This window comes from Lissotriton helveticus, assembly GCF_964261635.1.
Source record: "Lissotriton helveticus chromosome 1_1 unlocalized genomic scaffold, aLisHel1.1 SUPER_1_unloc_2, whole genome shotgun sequence".
NCBI classification, from domain to species: domain Eukaryota; kingdom Metazoa; phylum Chordata; class Amphibia; order Caudata; family Salamandridae; genus Lissotriton; species Lissotriton helveticus.
Genome location: NW_027611659.1, coordinates 2,470,567 through 2,496,017, shown reverse-complemented (window position 1 = coordinate 2,496,017; position 25,451 = coordinate 2,470,567). Strand labels below are relative to the sequence as shown.

Genomic DNA, 25,451 nt, shown 5'->3' with positions numbered 1-25,451 from the left:
ATTGCGCACATGTTAAAACACCCTCAGTGCCTACACATCCATAGTCATCAGCGTCTTGAGACCCTCACAGTAGCGCACTTTATAAACCCCCTGATTGATTGATTGATTGTCCCGCATAACAAAGCATGGAAGCTAAGGTCAAACAACCGCATCTTTATTGGTCACTCCAAGAACTAAAAAGGCCAGAAGTGAAGGACTGTCATTTGCCTTCCTGGTGTCCAAGCTTTGAGGCTCTCTCCCCATTCACCTAAGAGCCAGGAACCTTCCCAGCTTCAGAAAGCAACTAAAGACCTACCTGTTCATATAATCAGCGCACTCTTTTTATCATGATCCCTGTCAGTGCTGGGAAGCCCGTGTCTGGGTATCCATGCGCTCTACAAGAAACTGTAACTATCTCCATACAAAACATGCAGTTATTGCTCTGCTTAAAGAAACACACCTTTCCCTGAGGAGTCTCTTGAATTGGAATAAAACTGAGTAGGCACAATGGTGGACAGAGGCGGCGAGTGCCAGTCAGTGGAGACCATCACGTAGCTCCTCGAAGAAATGTGAAATAGCCACCCTTTTAGGATTGAACCTCCTCTCCAAAGTGCTGAAGACCTGGTTGGACTATGAAGGTGAATTGTTTTTTGTCAAGCTGCTCTTAGTGGGCAAGTTGGGGATTGTGAGCTCCATATGTGCCGCTAACATAGGTAGGACTCACTTCTTAGCCTACCTTTCTGTGGTACTGAAAATTCTGAACCCGTGTCATAAACATCGTCGTATCATGACGATTTTGGTATCAGCAGACCGAGAATGACTAGTATATCATGCACAAGCATTTTCATCATATTCGAGTGACGAAATCACCCTGAAATCATAGTTTTCGTCCTGAACCCTCGTGTTCCATTTTGTGTACGGCAGCCATTTTGTGGGTTGCCCTCATATAGGCAGATGACTAAGGCCAGAAACAAATCTGAAGGAGACGTACACCTTTGCTGACTTCCCTGTGACCTGGGCAAGCTGACTCCACTGCCCAAGGCCAAACCTGTTTGGTCAGTTCCTCTCCCAGTGGCCGAACGAGATAGTATCAGGGCACAACATGCCATAAACCTTTCATCGCACACAAACCCTTCATAATCTTACACACACCAGCCTCTGTTTCTTTCTTTATGACTTGCTTTACGAGGAGGAGGTGCCCGTTTTTATTGGGGGTTCGTCGATATCTGATGAAAATACTGGGCCTTGCCGGATAATTGATTGTGGGCTGGACAAACTGAAATATGGGCTTGTCATCATCACTCTGCTTTTTCTTTGTAGTGAAAATATGTGAATGATCAACTGTAAAACAAAGAATGTTTGCCTAAAGCGTAATATTTTGTATAAAAAGAGAAGGCTGGCTTTGTAAGTTTGAGCAGTCTCCTGAGAATATACACCGTGTTGTACTTCTAGGATACATATTACTTGGTTGCAGCCAATAAATTCGATCTTTGACTTCACCTAGAAGACTCTGAGTTTCTGTAGTCTGAAACAGGAATGACCCGAAGTCTTAGGGTGTACCCCTGGCACCACTGGGTTCCGAAAAACCCAGTGCTTCATCTGGCGCCCAACGTGGGTCGATACCAGCGGTACCGGTCCAAGCCAGAGGTTCGTGAGGAGCTTCGTGTGAAAATTCTGGAGGAAGGCCGCCACTTCATCGACCCCTGCATGTCGACGTGGTCCGAAAGTCTTTTGCTGCGAGGTTCCCCGCTTCCCGACGGCTACGAAGGACTGCTGCCCTGACTATCGCCCTGTTTTGGACCTTTGATGTTTGGTAGAGCGAAACGTTAGACGAGTCTTCTGGTGATGTCATCGATACCTCAGTTAAGTATAAGTGGAGCGTCTCCCAGTCCTTAGTTTGGTTCTTAGTTTGGGTATCCCCTTGGGATCTTTGATTTGGAACTTGCAAGTACCAAAGCCGAGGGACTATCGTATTCGATACTCCTTTGAAGTTTGAAGCTAGACTAGAGAGCGAAGATGCCTGGTCTTAGCAGACTTGGAAATTTGTTTTGTCTTGGTTGTAATAGGGATTCCCGATTGGAGGACTCGTGTCCGGTTCCTCCGATTGGAACTCCAACCTATGAATTGTATGTGAAACATGGAGTAGGTCCCATCACATATAATGAAGTATGGATCCGATACACCAGAAAAGATGGTGTTTTAAAATGGCCCCAATATGGTAGCTTTGACACGGAAATTTGAGATAATCTCGAGGTCAAACTTTTTAAGAAGAAAGCCCGGCCGGCGATGTTTGACTCTTTCCGCCTATGGCGTAAGGAAGCCAAACAGAAAGAAATTAAATTAGCAAAGAGAAATAAGAGAGAAAGTGGTATCTCGATAATGCAAGCTGCTATACCGTTTAAAGATAACGAAGAGGAACAGATGAGCGAGCAGTTGCACAGGCAACGTAAAATGGTAATCGATAAATGTTATCCAGTTTTGCCGCCTCTTCAGCAAGATGCAGCAAAAGAACTTGAAAAAGACCCCCTAATGTCACATTTGTTGAGTTCGCAACCCCCTTATGTGCAGAGTTCTACAGCACCTCCGCAACCTTTAGTCGTGCAACCCCCGGTTGTTTTGCCTCAGGTTCTTCAACAGCCACCAGCTGCTCTCCAGTTGGCTCCTATTCCTCCGGTGCAGCCTCCTCAAGGGCCACCGACTTTGACATTTGCTCTGCCTTTACTTCCTACGACTTTGACCACTATATCGACTTCCATTCCTGGTATTCCTCCTGACACTACCTCTGCGTCTGCCTTGCCTCACTCTGCTTTTCCGCCTGTTCTTTCATCAACTTCTCCCTCTGTTCGCCAGAGAATGACTAGTACTGTTACTAGTCTTCTATATCCTCTCTTTGGAGCAGCAAGTATGACCCCTTTTTCAAAACGAAAACAGTTACGTAGCCACCTGCCTGATTCTAGGGAGAAAGAAACATTGAATTATTTGGCACATAAATGGGTTACGGACCCGACGAGATATGAGCTAGAGTCAGTTATGGATGTCTTCCATCAGTGGGAAGCACCGAAACAGAGATACGTTTTTGAGAAAATGTGTACTTTTCTTTGTGAGGATTTAGAGGAAAATGATTTGGAGCCTAATCCGCCTGAGTTGTGCCGTGTACGGTTCGAGTTTGCAAAAGGCACGATTGTGGGTTCCGATGTCGAGAAAGCAGTTGCGACATTGTTATCATTCAGGAGTGAGGGTGTTTCTCGGTCGTTGTTTGAGTCTGATTCCTCTGTTAAAAAGAAGGTGAGACAATACCCAATGAGAGAAGTTCCTCCAGTATGGAAGGACGCCGTTGCGGCTGATGTAGCTAATCACGTTGATGCTGTACCAGCACATTTCCAGCGTGTCTGGGTACATGTTCCATGGAAGCGAGCTGAAGTCTTGGCCCTTAAACAGACATTGCCTGATCCCCATAAAAATCCTGCAGGGTATTACAAGGAATTGTCACAGACTGCAAGCTCTTGCATTATGAATTTAGCTGATATGGACATGTTGTTTGGAAATGTTGTTCCACAGCCTTTATGGGGAAAGATTCGTCATGCGGATCATGATCAAGAGTTAGGTGACTCATGGGCTAATATTAGTGCCGCAGATGGCCGACAAGTTGGTGGTGCTAAACCCGAGCCTTTAGTAGAAGATCTCCCTGGTAGGATAATTACTTACATGAAAACTTTAATGCCTGCGATGCGTGTGAATTGGGATAAATTGTCTGCGTGTAAGCAGAAGAAAGATGAAACGGTGTGGGATTTCTTCACCAGGTTTGAAGAAACGTTTATCGACCACAGTGGTCAAGATATGAGTACAGAAGGTGGGCAACGGTTGTTCGTTGACAAGTTTGTGCATAATTTGCTTCCCGAGTTATGTAAGAAGTTAAAGGATTCAGAAAGTTCTTGGGCCGTTTCCTCTTCAGCACAGATATTGGCTACTGCACAGTATTATGAAAACCGAGATAAAGATGAGAAGGATAGAGCAGACAAGAAAACTAAAGAGTTCAAAACGAAGGTTCTTTTACAACAAGCGTATCTGCCACGTGGTGGCCAGAGTAACTATCAGCAACCTCAACAGTATCAGAGAAACTCGCAAAGGGTCGAGTTTTCTCAACCACGTGTTCCTGTAGGTCCCAATCAGTGTTCATATTGTAAAGAAGAGGGTCATTTCAAGTATAGTTGTCCTATTTTGTTACAGCGTACGAATGGTGCTTCTGGTGCACGAGGTCGAGGTGTTCAACAAGCTCCTAGAGGTAGAGGACGTGGAAATTTCCCCCAGAACGCGCGTCCTTTCCCGCCTCAAAATTCAATGAATAGGTTTGATCGGCAGAATAACGCGTCTGGTAGGACGGCTCAGTACTATGCTGATGACTACTATGCAGAAGATGAGCATATGGAAGGTAATGATTGCTAGGACAGCCATAGACAAAGAGAGGGAGTTGTTTCAGTTCCAGTAGATCAGAGTGGACCTTATGTTGAGGTGATTACATCAGGAGTGTCAGAGCCTTTTCTGTTGGATACTGGTGCTACAAAGAGTTCTATTATGCACTCAAAACTCCCTGGCGCACCTTTGTCTGGCGAAACGAATGTTTCAGTACGTTTTTCTGGCGCCCTGGTTAGGAACCCAGTTTCTAGTCCTATGTCCCTTTCTGTTGGACCTTGCGAATTCGAAGCAACCCTTATTTTAACGACCGGTTGTGGTGAAAACTTGTTGGGATTGGATCTGTTGAAAAGATTGTATGCGACTTTGTATTGTTCTCCTTCGGGAGTACAACTTACACTAGGTAAGAAAGTGATCTCTCCAATGTATTTGTCGAAGGACAAACTTCCGACAGAATTGTCATTTCTTCCCGATATTCTTTGGGCTACTGGTCCTAATGATGTGGGTCTTTTGGAAATACTGCCATATGTTGTGACATTGAAAGCCAATGTGAAAATGCCACGAATTCCCCAGTACAAGATCTCTAGTGAAGGTGAAAAAGCATTGCTAGAGATCATTTATGATTTGATTGAAAAAGATGTAATTGAAGAGACAAGAGGCAACATTTGCAATAGTCCTGTTCTGCCTGTTTTGAAACGTACTGATCCTTCCCAGCCACCTGTTTACAGGTTTGTGATTGACCTTAGAGAGGTGAATAAGATCATTGTGCAACAATTTCCAGTTGTTCCTGATATCACTGCCCTATTGACTATGATTCCAGCTTCCACGACTTGGTTCTCGGTGATTCACTTGAAGAATGCCTTCTTCAGCATCCCGATAGCCGAGGAGAGTAGGGATATTTTTGGCTTCAGTTTAGGAGGCCGAAGCTTCCGCTTCAAACGCGCCCCCCAGGTCTACTGTGAAAGCCCATCGATATATAGTCAGGCTTTAAAAACACAGCTTGATACGATTGTTTTAACTGATGGCGCTACCCTTATTCAGTACGTTGATGATTTGCTTGTTGCTGCAGATACTGAGGAAATCTGTAAAGAAGCCACATTGTCATTGTTGCGTCACTTGTCTGATTTGCATCACAAAGTGTCTCTTTCCAAATTGCAATATTGTCGACAAGAAGTGACCTACCTAGGTCATCTCTTATCGAAGGAGGGAAGGAAACTGACCCCAGAAAGAATTCAGGCAATTGCGAAATTGAGTGTGCCAAGGACACAGAGAGAAGTGCGTGCTTTCCTAGGTATTACATCATATTGCAGACAATGGATACCGAATTTTTCTTTGTTGGCCAAACCTCTGGTGGCAATAACCTGTAAAGATACACCGAATCCCCTCCCGTGGTCTGAAGAGTGTCAGAAAAGTTTTTCCGAATTGCGTGATGCATTATGTTCGGCTCCTGTGTTAGGTACCCCCGACTACAGTAAGCCCTTTACATTGTATGTCCATGAGAAAGAAGGTTGTGCATTGTCAGTGTTGACAAAGTTGTTCAGAAACAAGCAGCGTCCATGCGCGTATTTTTTGTCGACTTTAGACCCGGTAGCTAAAGCATTGCCGAGTTGCTTAAGAGCCACAGCGGCAGCAGCTGTTTCTATTCGACAGTCTGCTGATTTAGTGATGAATAACACATTGATTGTGATGGTTCCACATGCAGTGGACACGTTGTTAAACAGGACCAAGACACAGCACTTAACTAGTGCTCGGTTGTCAGGTTACGAGTTGACACTATTAGCGAGTCATGTGCACAATAAAAGATGCTGTAAAGGGTTTTCTGCCGTTCTGGGGACCCATGGTTAACAGCAGGAACATAAGGCAATTGACAAGGGTGGTTGAGTCCACCGTAGTTGAAACTGCCGGTGCCCTTAGTAACTTGACTGCTGAGCTCCAGTCGGATCGTCTTATGACCCTTCAGAACAGGGTCGCGTTAGACGTCATACTTGCAGACCGAGGTGGGGTATGTAGAGTGATCCAATCGAGTTGCTGTGCTTTCATTCCAGATAACGCTCCAACAGTGTACAAGGCCATCTCCAAACTGCATAAGATTTCCGAATCTATTCATGTGGATAAAGGAGATTGGTCGTTAATGGGATGGCAAAACAAAAAGACAAAAGGAGTGGTGGAGGGTCCTAGGGGAGTTTGTTTATAGACCGTGAGAGTACCTAGTCCCCCAACTTGACAGCAAAAAACACGAGAGGTACTAAAAGTCTAGAAATCAGAGAACTACTGGAACCTAATTGTGTCCCATATTAATGTTCAGACCACACTGTTAATCTAAACAAGTGACAATGTCATGCCAGAGAAGTGAGACAGAGAAGATACAAAGTCTGAAAGACTAGAAAAAGTACCCATCAGCCCACTCAAAAGTGGAATCTCGTCATCTGGGTTGTTCAGTGTTGGAGACAGGTGTCCTGTAGGCTCCTCCTCAGGGAGAGTCTGAGGTTGCCTAATGATGGACCCTGGGATCAAGCATCCAACCAACAGAAGACAGTCTGTGAGCGGAAGGGGCAAAAGTTGCAGTGCTCAAAAGAAGAACAGAAAAGGAAAATAATCCTAGTGATTTAAAAATACCTACTTTGATGACATAAAGAAACTTTATTGGGTCTGACCATCAAAGTGGTATTATTAAAAGCAGTATGCTGATAGCGTGCAAGGAATTGCTATCTACCATGAATGTTAGTTGGTCGACATGTTTCAGCCTAGAGCGGCTTTCTTCAGGACCTATGATTTGCTACTGCAACACTTACTTATCGTGTTATAAGACGTGATTTACAACCATTCTCCAATTGATTAAGAGGAAAGATGGTATATCTTCTCCTGTGTATACAAATGTGGGAGACAAAAGTAAAACAGTATTAGAAATATGCATATCTGTAGCATACACTTCACAACTCTGTACAAGTGAAAAAAATATAATATGAAAAATGTAGTTCTCACTCACCCTCATTGTGGGGAGAAAAAACCTCACCTCACCTGGCACAGCTCAGGTTGGAAGGAGGCCACGCACTGTAAATAAGCGCATGGATCTGAAGTTAATTTCAGGGCAACTATTATAGTCACACAAAACATTTAAAACATTTAAAACTAATGAAATGTTTTAAATGTTTTGTGTGACTATAATAGTATACACAGGAGAAGATATACCATCTTTCCTCTTAATCAATTGGAGAATGGTTGTAAATCACGTCTTATAACACGATAAGTAAGTGTTGCAGTAGCAAATCATAGGTCCTGAAGAAAGCCGCTCTAGGCTGAAACATGTCGACCAACTAACATTCATGGTAGATAGCAATTCCTTGCACGCTATTGTGGAAAAGTAAATTTTGCCATGTTCTATGTCCCTACGTGTCATCCATCATATGTTATGTGTGCATGATTAAATATGCATATGTACTCCCCATGTCTGATTAATGACGCAATTACAGTTGTGTCCACCTCTAGTATGCCAGTTTCCAGTCCTCGTGAATACTACGAATATCAGGCCTATGTAAAACTACGTTGCCACGTTTCTCAGTGTGCACGTTATTCTATTATAAAGTCCCCGTTTCTAGGCCTCAAAAGGGCCTGGACATCAGATTCAGCTCCTGTCTCCTGAAACCTCGCTGAGGAGCGATACAGCCCCCACCTGTATCCTCGACCCTTCACTTACTTCCTGCCTCGCAGTGCCCGGCCCAGCCTGGCTCAGTCTCTGAGTCTGCCAAGAATATGTTATGATTCCAGTTATCAGTTCAGTCCTCCTTCTCTGCATTCCTAAGCTACTGAACTGCATCAATAGTTTCCGTCATTGTCTAGCCTTCACGTCTCCACGTTAGAGAAATACTGCATTTAATGGTCATTTCATATTCTTCATATTCTTCATCACGCACTACATGTAGAATAATGCATGGTCCAGTCTTAGAATCAAGTTAGCCTTTCCTCTCTTGACTTCTAGTTTATATCAACATGTTCTCTAAACATCAGATACTAGATACTGTTTAGGTACATGTCGCTCCGACCCTCCAGACTTCAGTCTCTGCTCCTAGTACAGAGTTCATAGCCCCCAGCTTCTCCTAGTGATACGTCATTGCCAGTTTGCGCGCACCACTAGGTTAGAGGTCCCGGCTCCTCAGGTAGCCCCCTCCATGGTTTCCGCCCCATTCATGACATATTCTGTTACGTTTGCATCACATGTCTATGTATACGCCCAGTTACACCTACTTTTGTCTTTATCTTTCGCGACTGCTACGCGTCACGCCTTCTGCTCCACCCACTGCTACGCCTACTGCAATGTAATGCTATGTGTTTGCGTTATGTATATATGCTCATGTATTGTTATTAAAAGTCAGCGCGCCCATCCCAGATCCAGCCCCAGCAGCTGCTGGGCCCTGTCATCCTATTCCCATGCAGGTTGTCCTGTTCCTGTCCTTATGCTGTATTAAACCTGCAAAACTCCTACTACCTCGAATCTTGACTCTTATTTATTGAGCTATCTGTTATGATATATGTCTAGTCAAAAATAGGGTATTATTTATTTATTTACCACATAATGGCGCCCGAACAGGGACTTGCCCTTTCCCCACGCGTCGGTGAAGCCACGCCGACCCCCTGACCCTCTGCAGTCGTGACGGAACTCTTCTGCGCAGTGGCAGATATTTCTGCTCAAGTATCCCTCAGGCCCACGGAGGAGACGGAGGAGGCGGTCCAGCATCCAGACGAGACGGTGGAGGAACGCGGCGAGTCCCGACCAGAGCCCAAGCCAAGAGTCCAAGGTCCGAGGTATCCGGAGGTCCACCCGTAACTGAAGTCCGAAGTCCGAAGTTCGTCGTCCGTCGTCGTAGCAGTCCAGTCCAGTCTGAGGCCTTCCGTTCTTGCTGCCCGGTGAGTACCGTTACTGGGGTGGTATCTAGACAGGGTCAATTTAATTGACTCTGGTCTGTGGGTTGGTGGTACACAGTCCCACAAACGAAGTGTCCACTTCGGTGGATGCGGGTCCTGACGTGTCTCTTTACGAGACCGGTAAGTTTCGTACTGTTTCAGCAGTGCATCTAGTTTCTGTTCTAGTCAGTTTCTGTTCTCGAGAAAATTTATGTTTCCTGTTCTCAGTATTTCCAGGTAGTATTCTGTTCGAGCTGTTATTTTTAAATGTTTTTCATGTATTTTAATGTCGTGGTATGAATGGGGTATAAGTATCGTGTTCATTGTGTATTGTATTGTGTCCAGATTACAGTTCAGTCATGCCCATATTTTCCAAGTTACGTCAGTTAAAAACTAGAAAGGGTCTGCTGGAAGCAGCAGTTCCCGTCCCGCCCAGGGACAGTCCAGGTCACTTTATGTATCAGAAACATGGCATAAGTGCCATATTGTATCTAGATTTATGGGTAGAGTATACCAAACAGTTAGAAGAAAAGTATAGATGGCCCGTATCGGGTACATGGGATGCCGAATGCATCATGCGAGTAGAAGAGGCATAATGGAAAAAGAAAGCCAGACAGTCACAGAAAGATGCCATCGAGTTATGGCGCAAAGAAGCTCATAAAAGAACCGAAAAAGAAATCAGAAAATCAGAATTAAGTAGAGAATCCCAAGAGAGAGCCCAAGAAAAAGAATTAATCGAGATAGGTGAACAAGTCAAAGCCGAACAGTCAGACAGACAGAGGCATGCCCTTATTAAGGGTATGTATCCTCTTCTTGCCGAGGGCTTGCCAAAAGCGACCCCAGAGGCATCCAGTAATTTCCCGCCACCACTAGTTCCGACCAAGCTACGTCACAAACCGACCGCAGCTGATATTTTTATTTCGTCCTATCTGGACGACACAGTCCCTGAATATGCAAATCCTGTTCGCGCTCCGCCAATCCCTGTAAATCAGGCACATCCTGCTTCTCCAGACACCGGGGCACCCCATGCAGTACCTGCTACGGTACCCCCGGTCCAGCCAGCATTTCAATTTTCCGCTCCGACACGGAGAATATCAGTCGACGATTCTAGTCTAGGGGCCGCAGGAGGAGGTCCTCCTCAAACCCCGCCGCCACGCAAGCGTTTATCAGCACTCGAATTACATGCTCAAGCATCACAGCGTACTCCCAAGAGTAATAAGTCTGTCGCAGAAATCAGGCAAGCCCTTGGCGAATGTGCCTATGACCCAGTTCCAGGCGAGTTTAATATGGTTTTATATTCCGTACGCGTAAGGAGAGTGACCGAGTATCTAGTCACCCTACCGAATATGAAAGAAGATCTAGACAGGATATATCGTTTCATCCGTACAGGGGATGACCCACAAAGTATTAGTGATGCCATGTCTCAAAGGAAAGCCGAGATTCAGCGCATGATATTAAAGTTCTTAATTAACTGTCTAATAAGAGAACAGGATCATCCGTCTAAAGACCCGGAAGAAATGAAAACTCTAACAAAGTGGAGTGATAATATAGCCGAAGGAAAGCACAATACCATTGGTGCCATGGAAAGTATGTACAAGAAAATCCGTAGAGAGATAATAAAGATACACGAACAGCGTAAAGCAGCACAAGTAAGCGAGAAAGAAAGTACCTCTGATCCTGAAGAAGAAGACGATGAGAATACCGCCAGAATAGCGTATGTAGGAAAACCTAGATTTCCAGATCGCCATTTACGTCTAGAACACAAGCCAATTTCCCATCATTCAGCACCAGAACAAGGTTCCCTAGAACAAGTATTCCAAGCTACCGATCACATTCTGAAATCACGAATCGGTTACAGTGAGTTAAGTACCATGCATGAACAAGAACTAGCCCGATCAGCAGTCCGATGGATTACTGATTCTACCACTTTTCCAGACGAAATAGTGGCACAAATGTTTCTGAAAATGCCCCCAGCCGAGCAGCGACTGGTGGGTATGTATATGATTCAGCACCTCATTACTCTGTATGAGGGTCAACATTCTGATCCAGGCCCGTTACATGATATCCTGAACGAGTTACTCCAGTACAGATGGAGAGGTCTAGGTACCGATTTAATTAGTGTCATTCTAGAACAACGCCATAAATATAGAATGTTCTTGAACCCGCATTTCGTTCATGTCTCACCCCCAGAAAGTAAATCATTCTACATAGACAGACAGAATCCGTTACGAGAAGTCCACCCAGTCAGAGGAGCGGGTGGCGAAATGCAGCGAGTGTTTGTATACACTCCAATCACAAAGATGGAACTTCTAGAGATGAAGAAATTAATTCCCTGTCATGACAAAGATCCAGCAGGGTTCCATAGAGAATTAAAAGAAATGCTCCGTATGGGAGAATACACATACCCGGATATAATTAAAATGTTAAAGGTCCTGTTGCCCGCAGGGGTGTATGAAAAGCTCAAGGAGAAAGAATGGGAGGTGGGAGAGAAAAAGATAGATTGGGCAGTCCTAGAAGCAGAAGATAAGATACGTGTACCAGGTACCGGTCTAGGAGAGAAATGTAAAGAATTGCCAGAATTATTGATTCAAGTTCTACCCAGATTATTGACAACTAGAAAAGAAGACTGGGATGCAATCTCAGCCTGTAAACAGAAGCAAGACGAGGATATCAGTGATTTTTATTCTAGATTTGAAAAATGTTTTAGTATCAACAGTGGCCTCAAGACAAGTAGTGAGTCATACCCTCACCTTTTTGTTACTAAATTAGTCGAGAATTCAAGCCCACAAATTAAAAATCGAGTTTTGAAAGTCGAAAGCACCTGGCAAGCTAATACTCCGTCCCAGATGCTCCAGATGCTCCAGTACCACCAGAATAGAATCAGGGAAGAGCAAGAACACGAGAGAAAACGTATGAAAGACACGAAAATGAAAGTACTAGTTGCACAATCTGTTCCTCAAGACAGTCAGAAGAGGGGTCCGAATCAAGCCAGTCATCCTGCAGCACCCGTTAAAGGGAACTGCAATTATTGTAAACAGCCAGGTCATTTTATAAATGAGTGTGCAGTTCTGAAACACAACATAGCTACTGGTAAGACTAAAGAAAGACCACGTCCGCCTAGACAAGAGCAAGTTTCACAGACTCCTCAGCCACAGAATGCACCACAGACAGTTACAGCACCGCAGCCTATCGCTGCAACACAGCACGTCACACAGCAGATGTACCAGTATGCACAGTCTGAGTATCCAGAGTACCAGCAGTATTCATGAAACAGCCTAGAGAGGGAGGTAGGTTTGCCTCTCATCGAGATACCTGTAGATCAAGAAGGTCCCTATGTTCACAGTCAAGTATTAGGGAAAGACAGAAAGTTTTTGATTGATACAGGGGCAAGTAGGACCACAATTAGTCATGCCGAAGTTCCAGGGGCTCCGCTCTCAGGCTCAAGAAATGTTTCCCTTGGATTTTCAGGAAAACCTATCGTAAATGAGATTTCAAAGCCAGTTACTCTAGAAGTAGGTCCATTGTCCCGTACTACTGATCTGTTACTTACTAAGTCATGTCCAGAAAACCTATTAGGCATTAAGACACTGAAAGAGTTAGGTGCAGTTATATGCTGTTCCCCAGAGGGAATACGATTGTTCCTACGTGACTTTAAGGGTCACTATGTATTACGAGATTTTGATTCAAGACTGTCTAATGTCCCGCAGCATTTATGGGCGCAAGGTCCAACTGATGTAGGTTACATGCAAATCACACCCCATCGTGTGACTCTCAAACCAGGTGTAGTGTTACCACGAATCAGGCAGTATAGATTGCCACCTGAGGCTGTAGCAGCCTTATCCAAAATTATTGACGACCTCATGGCTCAAGGAGTGGTTGTAGAAACTGACTCCAATGTATGTAATTCTCCGATCATTCCAGTCATGAAACGTACTGATCCAAATGCACCCCCAGTATATCGATTAGTGATCGACCTACGAGAGCTTAATAAATGTATTATTCCACAGTACCCAGTTGTCCCAGACATCTCTTCCCTATTAACAGCCATTGATTCCGAAGCCATGTTCTTCACTGTCATAGACCTCAAGAACGCATTTTTCAGTGTCCCTATTCATCCTGACAGCCAGTTCCTTTTCGGATTCTGTTTAAATGGAAGGAGCTATATGTTCACACGCGCTCCTCAAGGTTTCACAGAAAGTCCTAGTATTTACAGTCAAGCACTTAAGAGACAACTAGACAACATTCACATGCCAACTGACACTGCCCTGCTCCAGTATGTCGATGATCTACTGGTCACAGCCCGTTCTGAACGTGCTTGCGAGCGGGCATCCCTTACAGTCTTGTATTTCCTAGCCGAGATGGGGCACAAGGTGTCCCCTTCTAAGCTTCAATTCTGTGTCCAGCAAGTGGTCTACTTAGGACACTTACTGTCCAAGAGGGGTAGGCAGTTGACACCAGACCGTATCCAGTTAATAGCGAGTCTTCCTCAGCCCAAGACCCAGAAGGAGGTACGTGCTTTTATCGGCCTTACTTCTTATTGTAGACAATGGATTCCTCAGTATGCATTTCTAGCCAAGCCACTGATACAGTTAACGACACAGGAGGCAGCCGTATCGTCTGTCCTCCCTTGGACATCTGAACATACACTCAGTTTCAATGAGTTAAAGAAAGCCCTATGTCAAGCTCCAGTTCTAGCCACACCGAACTACAGTAAGCCTTTTACACTTTTCGTCACTGAACGCGAAGGTACAGCATTATCTGTTCTCACACAAGATCAAGCAGGACAGTACAAGCCGTGTGCTTATTTTTCTAGCACATTAGATCCAGTCGCCCAGGCTTTGCCCGCGTGCCTCAAGTCAGTTGCAGCCACAGCACTAGCTATCAGACAAAGTGATTCCATAGTTTTAGGACACTCCCTGACAGTACAAGTTCCACACTCCGTGGAAGTTCTTTTAAATAGAACACAAACACAGCACTTGACAATTGCACGTTTAACGGGTTATGAATTGACACTGTTCCAGCCACACATAGAAATCAGACGCTGCAACGTTTTAAATCCTGCTACACTGTTACCATCAGTTACTTCAAATCCTGACCCACATGACTGTGTGGAAGTAGTTAACATTATGACAAAACCAAGACAAGATCTGACAGATATTCCGTTACCAGACCCCGACCTGACACTTTATGTGGATGGTTCATGTATGAGAACTAGTACAGGAGAACTAGTCGCCGCGTATGCAGTGACTACTGACACTGAAGTTATTGAAACACACCGTATTGATACTCTGTCCGCTCAAGCAGCAGAGCTAGTTGCTCTGACACAAGCTTGTATACACGCCAAGAACCTGAAAGTTAACATTTACACAGATTCACGCTACGCATTCGGAGTCGTACACGACTTTGGAGTGCTCTGGCAGGAGAGAGGTTTCATGACTTTTCATGGAACCAAAATTCAGCATGGTCTCCTTATCCAAGCTCTGTTAGATGCCATACATTTACCGACATCCATTGCTATCATGAAGTGCAAAGCACATACGAAAGTCACTGATATTATTTCCCAAGGTAATGATCTAGCAGATCGCACAGCCAAGCTTACAGCACAGACTCCAGACATTCAAGTCAATCAGACACATACTCCAGATCCGACTACATGTATGACAGTTAAGGACCCTACACAAGATGTCATAGATATCCAGTTACATGCTACTCCCGAAGAAATCAAGAAATGGTCCGAACAAGGAGGGGTCCAGACAGATCAAGGATGGTTAACAAAGGGTAGAGCCACATGGTTTCTCCCCGACTCTATGGTTCAAGTCATTATTAATACCGCACATAGTCCAGCACATTTAGGAGAAAAAGCTATGTTAGACAGTATCCAGAACATTTGGTTCAACAAGCATTTACGAGCTGCAGCTAAGCAGAAAGTCCGTACCTGTATGATATGTTGTCAGTTTAATCCAGGTAAAAGTGTCCCGGTGGAACAAGGTGGTTTCCAGCCTCCTGACCACCCTTTTGAAGTCCTCCTGATGGATTATATTCAGATGGAGCGATGTCGAGGTTTCAAGTATGTCCTTGTAGTTGTATGCGCTTTGTCCAGGTGGACAGAAGCATATCCAGTCCCAGATTACACAGCCGCGACCACTGCCAAGCAGTTGGTTCGTGAATTCTTCCCTCGTTATGGACTCCCTAGAGTCGTATATTCTGATAACGGCCAGCCATTCTCCTCAGAGTTAATGAAGCACGTTTCCCTTTTGCTAGGGTACCAGTGGAAGTTCCATTGTGTACGCCATCCTGAAGCAGCCGGTCTCGTTGAGAGACATAATCAAACCCTGAAAATCCGCATCGCCAAAGTCTGTCAAGAAAAAGGTGCGGACTGGCTAGTAGCTCTGCCAGTTGCTCTATTTTACATGCGCATGGTTGCACATTCCAGATCAGGTCTGTCCCCGTACGAGGTCGTTTTCGGCCGCCCCCCAAATATGTGGGGTACTCCTAGACCCCGAAGTATTACCGATGTTTCAAGTAATATGCTGACAGATTACCTAGCTTCCTTGATGTCTGCCCTCAACTCATGTCGTTCACAGGTTGCCGCCGCATTTCCAGACAATACCGAGGTGGCCCCGCATGAAATCGTTCCAGGTTCAATGGTCCTCGTACGTAACTTCGACAGATCAAGTCCGCTGGAGCCACGTTGGAAGGAGCCCCGTCAGGTCCTCCTCACCACCCGTACAGCCGTGAAATTGGAAGGACGCCGCGGCTGGGTACACCTTTCGCACGTCAAGAAATTCTACGGATTAAAGCCGGTCTCCAAGAACATTTCCCAGGATTTAAAAACTTGTCAAAATATTGTTCCTAAGGACTGTCCCGCAAATGACATTGACACAACCCCTCCCCTGTTAGAGAAAACTCCGCAGCAGGAGTATAAACAGAAGCTACGGTCTAGTAAAATAAGTCAGCCAGTTTGATTGTATAAGTCCTCCCCTAGGTGAAACGGTTAGACTGTTTCTGACATGTATAAAATAGACCCCCATAGTGAGAGAGTCAGTCAAAACTCAATCCGATGTATCGTTTTTCTAAGTTTCATATTATTTCTCAGCCTTTTGACTTCCTGCACTAGTTACGCATTTTATCTGTGTTTTCCAGTTCCTCATGTAAATAAGCATTCTAATGTTACAGTAGAGCACACGTTTAGTGATCTGCCTCCTCATGAATATTCATACCGCCTCGCTATGCGTAACAATACTTTTATCCGCATGTTGCATTATTCACACCAGACCAGCAATGCCACTAATTGTTGGGTGTGTGGTCGACTCCCCCCTTTCCAGACGCCGAAGGGAGTTCTGCCACTTTTTCCTTATCCATTTTCACATAACGGTTCGTGTGGAGCATGGTCCACGTTAACGTCATCCTCAACAGATATGTTTTTTCTTAACAGCACATGTTTCCCAGACAAGCATGGTCCCCCCCACAGAACAGGTTTAGATCTAGAAAATGAAGTGTACAATTTAGGTAACTATTCGTCGAATTTCATGGTCCTGAATGTTCAGTCTGATACTACTCCAGACTCACCTGCTATTTCAGTATTACCAGTCAAAGGCGAATTATGTGTTCGTAATAATGGTTCTGTACATGTAGGACATAGTGATTGTACTACTATTGTCAAGTATAGTGACAGTGGGAAATCTATTTTTAAAGCTTCACGTCATTCTTATTTTGTTTGTGGTCAAACTGCATATGTTCGTCTGCCCCTCGATTGGGAGGGAACCTGTTACATTGCCTTCCTACTGCCACCTGTTTTTCTAGCCCCACCTGACTACCATAGGAATTCCTACTTAGTACATACTAGACACAAGAGAAATCTCCCGATTGTCGACTATACTGAAACTGCTGCAGAGCAATTCATTGATATTGATAAAGGTGTTTTCCCTTATTTAGGTACAGTTGTAAATAGTAAGCTAATCCGTAGGTTAACAAGAACCCTTGAAGCTGTAGTAGATGAGACTGCCTCCGCTCTAGGTAACTTAACCGAAGAGCAATCCTTTATGAGAATTGTTGTGCTCCAGAATCGTCTCGTCCTTGACGTCATACTGGCCGATAGGGGTGGGGCCTGTAGAGTCATCGGATCTAGTTGCTGCATTTTCATTCCAAATAACGCGCCGTCTGTTTATTCAGCTATAACCAGACTCCATAAAATTGCCCATCTGTTACACCAAGATCCAGGCACCTGGACATGGTCCGGTTGGTTCTGGAATATAATTTCCGCCTGGGGATGGAAAGTCCTGTCCTTTCTAGGTATCGCAGTAGCGATCATATTCAGCTGCTGCCTCTGTATACAATGTGGCCCTGCGATTTGCGGCATTTGTGCTACCTCTTGTATTCCTAGTCCCAAGCCCCGTTCTAAATCTCGTTCCAAGACAATTCGAGATGAGCAAATGATACTGTATGAAATGATAGATGGTATCATGAATATTGATGTTTCCTGATGGAAACGTAGTGACAAGGAGGGAATGTGGAAAAGTAAATTTTGCCATGTTCTATGTCCCTACGTGTCATCCATCATATGTTATGTGTGCATGATTAAATATGCATATGTACTCCCCATGTCTGATTAATGACGCAATTACAGTTGTGTCCACCTCTAGTATGCCAGTTTCCAGTCCTCGTGAATACTACGAATATCAGGCCTATGTAAAACTACGTTGCCACGTTTCTCAGTGTGCACGTTATTCTATTATAAAGTCCCCGTTTCTAGGCCTCAAAAGGGCCTGGACATCAGATTCAGCTCCTGTCTCCTGAAACCTCGCTGAGGAGCGATACAGCCCCCACCTGTATCCTCGACCCTTCACTTACTTCCTGCCTCGCAGTGCCCGGCCCAGCCTGGCTCAGTCTCTGAGTCTGCCAAGAATATGTTATGATTCCAGTTATCAGTTCAGTCCTCCTTCTCTGCATTCCTAAGCTACTGAACTGCATCAATAGTTTCCGTCATTGTCTAGCCTTCACGTCTCCACGTTAGAGAAATACTGCATTTAATGGTCATTTCATATTCTTCATATTCTTCATCACGCACTACATGTAGAATAATGCATGGTCCAGTCTTAGAATCAAGTTAGCCTTTCCTCTCTTGACTTCTAGTTTATATCAACATGTTCTCTAAACATCAGATACTAGATACTGTTTAGGTACATGTCGCTCCGACCCTCCAGACTTCAGTCTCTGCTCCTAGTACAGAGTTCATAGCCCCCAGCTTCTCCTAGTGATACGTCATTGCCAGTTTGCGCGCACCACTAGGTTAGAGGTCCCGGCTCCTCAGGTAGCCCCCTCCATGGTTTCCGCCCCATTCATGACATATTCTGTTACGTTTGCATCACATGTCTATGTATACGCCCAGTTACACCTACTTTTGTCTTTATCTTTCGCGACTGCTACGCGTCACGCCTTCTGCTCCACCCACTGCTACGCCTACTGCAATGTAATGCTATGTGTTTGCGTTATGTATATATGCTCATGTATTGTTATTAAAAGTCAGCGCGCTCATCCCAGATCCAGCCCCAGCAGCTGCTGGGCCCTGTCATCCTATTCCCATGCAGGTTGTCCTGTTCCTGTCCTTATGCTGTATTAAACCTGCAAAACTCCTACTACCTCGAATCTTGACTCTTATTTATTGAGCTATCTGTTATGATATATGTCTAGTCAAAAATAGGGTATTATTTATTTATTTACCACACTATCAGCATACTGCTTTTAATAATACCACTTTGATGGTCAGACCCAATAAAGTTTCTTTATGTCATCAAAGTAGGTATTTTTAAATCACTAGGATTATTTTCCTTTTCTGTTCTTCTTTTGAGCACTGCAACTTTTGCCCCTTCCGCTCACAGACTGTCTTCTGTTGGTTGGATGCTTGATCCCAGGGTCCATCATTAGGCAACCTCAGACTCTCCCTGAGGAGGAGCCTACAGGACACCTGTCTCCAACACTGAACAACCCAGATGACGAGATTCCACTTTTGAGTGGGCTGATGGGTACTTTTTCTAGTCTTTCAGACTTTGTATCTTCTCTGTCTCACTTCTCGGGCGTTAATGGGATGGTTCTGGGAACTGATATCCGCCTGGGGATGGAAAATTCTGATGGTCATTGGGATGATCTTAGCTATTCTTTTCCTGTTCTGTCTGTGCGTACAGTGTGCTCCTGCAATATGTGGCCTCTGTGCTACATCGTGTGTAAGGAAACTTGTATCAAGAGACGAGCTAAGTAATAGGATGATGCTACAGCAACATCTCCATGACTTCATAAATATAGACCTGGACTCAGATTAGCATGAGTATAGGTTATTGCCTATGTAAGGGCAAAAGGAGGGGCTGTGGTACTGAAAATTCTGAACCTGTGTCATAAGCATCGTCGTATCATGACGATTTTGGTATCAGCAGACCGAGAATGACTAGTATATCATGCACAAGCATTTTCGTCATATTCGAGTGACGAAATCACCCTGAAATCATAGTTTTCGTCCTGAACCCTCGGGTTCCATTTTGTGTACGGCAGCCATTTTGTGGGTTGCCCTCACATAGGCAGATGACTAAGGCCAGAAACGAATCTGAAGGACACGTACACCTTTGCTGAATTCCCTGTGACCTGGGCAAGCTGACTCCACTGCCCAAGGCCAAACCTGTTCGGTCAGTTCCTCTCCCAGTGGCCGAACGAGATAGTATCAGGGCACAACATGCCATAAACCTTTCATCGCACACAAACCCTTCCTAATCTTACACACACCTGCCTCTGTTTCTTTCTTTATGACTTGCTTTACGAGCAGGAGGTGCCCGTTTTTATTGGGGGTTCGTCGATATCAGATGAAAATACTGGGCCTTGCCGGATAATTGATTGTGGGCTGGACAAACTGAAATATGGGCTTGTCATCATGACTCTGCTTTTTCTTTGTAGTAAAAATATGTGAATGATCAACTGTAAAACAAAGAATGTTTGCCTAAAGCGTAATATTTTGTATAAAAAGAGAAGGCTGGCTTTGTAAGATTGAGCAGTCTCCTGAGAATATACACCGTGCTGTACTTCTAGGATACCTGTTACTTAGAGGCAGCCAATAAATTCGATCTTTGACTTCACCTTGAAGACTCTGTGTTTCTGTAGTCTGAAACAGGAAGAACCCGAAGTCTTAGGGAACTAAGATTTATTCAACACAATTAGAACCAACTTATAAATGTTACCCAGCACCCAACCCAAAGATGTTTGCACAAAATATTGGAGAAAAGAAATTGTGTGGACAAAATAATGTGTTTAAAGAATCTCGAGGACAGAAACATCATTACTATGGGTAATCAAACTTTAACTATATTTAACTACACTTATATGTAGCCTGACGATATATAAATATTAAAGCTGCATAGATGTGGAGTTGAGTTGTAAATCTATACTTAACTCATTGCATTTACCTTTTCAATATTTTGGTCCTTGATATTTTTGACACAATAATGTCAAGGACCAAATCGCTCTACACGATATTTGTTTCCTTAATATTTTATCAGACAACCAACCCAAGGTATTCTATTTACTGCAACAAACATTCCTTGTTTTTTCAGCAACCAAACAAGAAGAAGATCAATAAGTAACAGACTGGAATATGAGAAGAAGAGAAATACATATCAAAAAGTGTATATTTCAAATTCAATGTTAGTATTAAGCACATTTTGTGGAGGTGCTGATGGTGCAGCACACAGTGAAAAGTGAGAGATAACAAAATTTACAACACAAATAAAATCACGGGGCGGTAACTATCTACACGCGTACAGAGAAAAATGTCTGTAGGACAACCTGCCAATTACCAGCCAAACAATACTTTCTGAACTGATGACTGAAGCTCAGTATTTAAAGGAGAAAGAAGAAGTGAGGCTGGCCGGGACAGCACTGACCACTCCCAGTCTGGCAAGAACTGGAGCCTGACCCATGGAAGGTCTATCAGCATTAGACAGGAGGGATTGAGCATTGCTGTTTCATGATGACTCTAATTATTTGTTTTGAAGGTTGTTATTTGTTGACTTGTTTCTTATGGGTTGCCAGCTGATCCTGAGCAGTTCTTGCTGTTTGCAAACCCTTCTTCTTGAATGAGTCAATGCCCAGAATTTGGTGGATTTAAAGTATGTTCCATAGGATTGGGGTCAGTGCGTTCCAAAGCAGGGCTCCCACCGCGTGGATGGAACGCCCACAGTGGCTTGTCAATGGAATCTGACCATAACAAATGGAGTTCCATTTCTGTACCTTACGTTGGGCTTTAATATCAAATTCAGGAGCAATGGCTGATGATCTTTTGGACCCTGTCTTGTACAGGCTTTAAAAATGACAAAGAGAATTTAGAACAAGGTCCTCTGTACCAGCAGAAGCCAATGCAGTTCAGACATGGGATGATTTCCTTATGAAGAAAGAATCTCTTTGGTTTTCAACATCTTTCTTCAGAGTTTTGGTTCACACAACATTTAATAATTCCTTGATGGCCATCAAGTCTCTGATAAAATCAATACAGTGAAAAAAAGGCAGCAACAGATGTCTCATGAGATGAAAGCTTGTGTTTTTGGTTACTGCTGTGGTTTTATTGCTTTGGCAGTGACTAGTGTGGCCCATAATTCCTACATCCAGTTGAAGGTAAGGATGCAGTGAAACAGATCTCCAAGTCAGGAAGATGTCCATGTCCCATCCTCAAGCAGAGATATGTCTCCTTCATACATAAGTAAATACGGTTCAGTCGAGTTGTAGTGTTTTCACACTCCCCATTAATAAATGGATTTGAGTATTATCAATGATGCTGCAGGTAATATTGCAAAGTCAACGGGTCCAGTAGTCACACGCTTCTTCTGTACATCAGTGGAGACGTGAGGAACCAGTGGATCACCACGTGTTGGCTTTTACGGTTGATAATGAGAAGGGTGAATTTGACCAGAAAGAATGACTCAATTGGAGGATTCTTCAAGAGGGTGATATCCTGGTGGAAGTATGATATTACAACGCATGCTTTTACCACGCATGCTTTTACATCGCAAGTTTTACAACGCATGCCTTTGCAACGCATAGCGCTTTGGGGTGCTGGATAGTGAATAGTTTAATTTACTATTCCAACTCCAGTCCCTGTGGATAGTAGGGAAGGTGTTGGATAGTAAATTAAATCTATTCCCTACCCTAGAGCGCCCCCCAGCGCAATGCGTTGTAATGGTTTGCGTTGTAAAAGTTGTGATGTAAAAGCATTGCGTGGTAAAAGTTGCGTTGTAAGTGATGTTTCCCATCCTGGTTCAGTTCAGATCTTTCAGTGAGCTGCATCTAGAGAGGATAGTAGATCTTTATTCATTTCATCAATTATGGTTTTTACACTTCTTTTTGGTCTCAACCCAGATTTTCCGCCATGGAGATTTGAGTTAGAAACCAGGAGTCCTTGTGGTTGGATTGCAACCTCTTCTTCCTGATCTTGCTGCTGAAGGGGAAGTTAAAGATGGCTCTACACATTCCTGGAGTCTGCCAGTTGCCTAGTGGCTTCCTCTGCTTTTTTTAATGTGCTTTAGAGCACGGGTACCACAGGTACATGTATTGCTGTAGTGAATCATGTATGATACTTTCTATCTCAGGCTGGGTTTACAGAAGGTTTCCTTCGTTGTGGTGTCCCTGAAGGTTTGTTGATTGTTTTACTCATTAGTGAGGGGCTTAAAATTGCAAAAGAACAGGAAAAAGGCAGGATTTTTGAAGACTCTATCCAAGTATAAGATGATAACTCCACATTTTCTGAAATCTTAGCTATGTCTCCAGGGTCCGGTTCTCACAGAAGGACATCAGGGTTCACACCATTGATCTGAGACAACTCAGGTACATTTTGCCATATCTGGCTTCATGACTTCTTAGAAATTCTTGAGGAATTCCCTAGTTGTGTTTGATGCCTGATGCATGCGATTTGTTGGAGGGAGTGTAGTGATAAGGACTGAGGGTCCTGTGCTGAGCAGCATTTGTGAGGCAGAGAGCTGTGTGCGAGGTGTCAGGAGTAGAATGTCATGGATACTGAAGTTTACTAAGAGGGTTATTCTGAGATTACTCCATTAATGCTCTACCCCTACAGACAGTCTGCAGAAACCACATGATTTCACCCATTTCCCCTCACGGCTCACCTGCAGATACGTCTCCAGAGCCATCCAGACATGCCAGTCCTCCAGTTGTGCCCCTTTCTTGATGTAGTCCTTGATGCGCTGCTCTCTGGTTTCTGGGCGAAGGGCCCCATGAGCTTTGCTCCTCTGGACTCCCAGCACCTTCTCGCTCAGGTAGACTGACCAAAGGTTGCAGGTGGCTTCTGTGGTGTTAGGACTCACGTTCCAGTTCCAGCCTTGCTGATTGTGCCCCAACTCGTGAAGGGGACCCCAGTTCGATGCAGTAATTAACTCTACGCTAAGGAGGCCTTTGGCTGAGTCTGTGTGGGCCATGATGGGATAGCCAGCGTGCATCCAGCCTGAAAGGAGAAGACAAAAGATGACAACTACTGCATCCCACAGAAGAACCATCAAACACAGCACATGAACAACAGCTTTGTACACTCAGACAATAGTCTAGGTTGCTGTGTCTCTCTCCGAGAGTCTGTGTAGGGACAGATCATTTGCTGTCAGAAGTCACAGATGATATTTGTAGTTCCACCCGCCCATCACGTCCTCCTGCTTCAACAATCAACAAAACGTTTTACCCTGCCTGACTCAGAAATGTGGTCTCCTTAAACCAGTTTGATGGTACTGTAGTGGAACACCCACCACAAGGGTGCACGCATTAAAACCAACCAAGTAATCCTTTCAGCTCCCTTTATTAATCATTGTAAAGTTACAGGGATTCTATGGCTGCAGATAAATGACAGAGACAAATCTATTAACAACTAGTGGAAGGATCTGGATGTAGGTACAGGGGGTAGACACCTCACCTGACGGCAGGCCTGTGTCTTGAACAGAGACGATAAACCTAGCCTTAGTAACTCAAGGTTCCCCTGAATGAAGGACTGACACAAGGCACAGTTTATTACTCTGCCCACTTGCCATATCATGATCTTTACTAACAAGAGACTGCAGAGAGTACTTGGTATGGGTATGTCCTGTGTAACATGCCTTGAGACCCTTACGGGTGAGTAGTCCCGCTTCACAAACTCATGATTGATTGATTTATTGAACATGTCTCCAAATACAGTCCTATGGGTGCCACAGGCCAGCCAAGGTACCCCACCTGGTATTGTAGCAGTACTGGAAGTGGCTAGTATCATATCTGTCAAAACACAAAAATTATACAGCGGGAGATTTATAGACCACAGAGAATTTTCTCCCAAGTTTATGATATCAATGAATGAAACACTTGGGTGTGTATTTCACTTATATTCATAATGAAAGGTATTGGGTATGGAAATTGTTTCAATCATGACTGTAGTTGTAATCACCACTGAAGTTGGGTACCTGGTTGCACAGCGCAATAGTTTTACCATCTTTCTTTGAATGGTAAACTATCTGTTTTCTTCCCGACAGGTTATTTAACATGTGATCCCTCTTTGCTTCTACAGTGGACCTCTTTTGATTTTGTATTTATTCATGAATTCATTTTGAACAGAAGCATATCTTTATTGGTCCTGGTGAAGGCCAATACACCTCTTTTGAGGGTGAAACTGCAGAAACATGTTGACCGCTTGTTTCTGTGACACATATAGGAAGAGTTAATAGATTCCTGAAGTGTCCACTGTTTTTAATCCTGACGCGAGTGTGCACTAATAAATTTCTTTGTGCATCGGTAATCAGTTTTAACCTTCACTTCACACTTTTACTTCCTGCATGCTCTGCAGCCCTCGTCTTCGCTGAGCCTACCATAGGGTGCCTGCCTTATCTCTGCAAACACATGCAGTGCTCCTCTTTCTTGCTGAAGGAGTTGCGGTCTTCACTCTGATCAGCTGTCACTGCGTGAGAAGCTTCCCTATGATGAAGCATGCCACCTTCTGTGAGTGAGGGAAAATCATCCTTTAAAGAGAATATTCCCTTTCAGTTAGGTTATCTTGCATTGCTTTCTTGAAAAACCAATATGTTTATCGGGTTCATATCTGTACCAGAATGAAGAAAAATATGAACCAAATGGTAAACTCATTATTATGAGACGAACAACTCAAAGTA

At 44.1% G+C, this 25,451-nt stretch overlaps 1 protein-coding gene across 1 annotated transcript in view; it reads right to left on the bottom strand.

Annotated features, from left to right (window-relative positions):
* The window catches only part of LOC144805708 (TRPM8 channel-associated factor homolog), a 90,317-nt gene that overhangs the window by 7,209 nt on the left and 57,657 nt on the right, over positions 1 to 25,451 (bottom strand). The window contains exon 6 of the mRNA XM_078672209.1: positions 23,439 to 23,773. Coding sequence (XP_078528335.1) covers positions 23,439 to 23,773 — 335 coding nt within the window. The remainder of the gene's footprint in view (positions 1 to 23,438; positions 23,774 to 25,451) is intronic.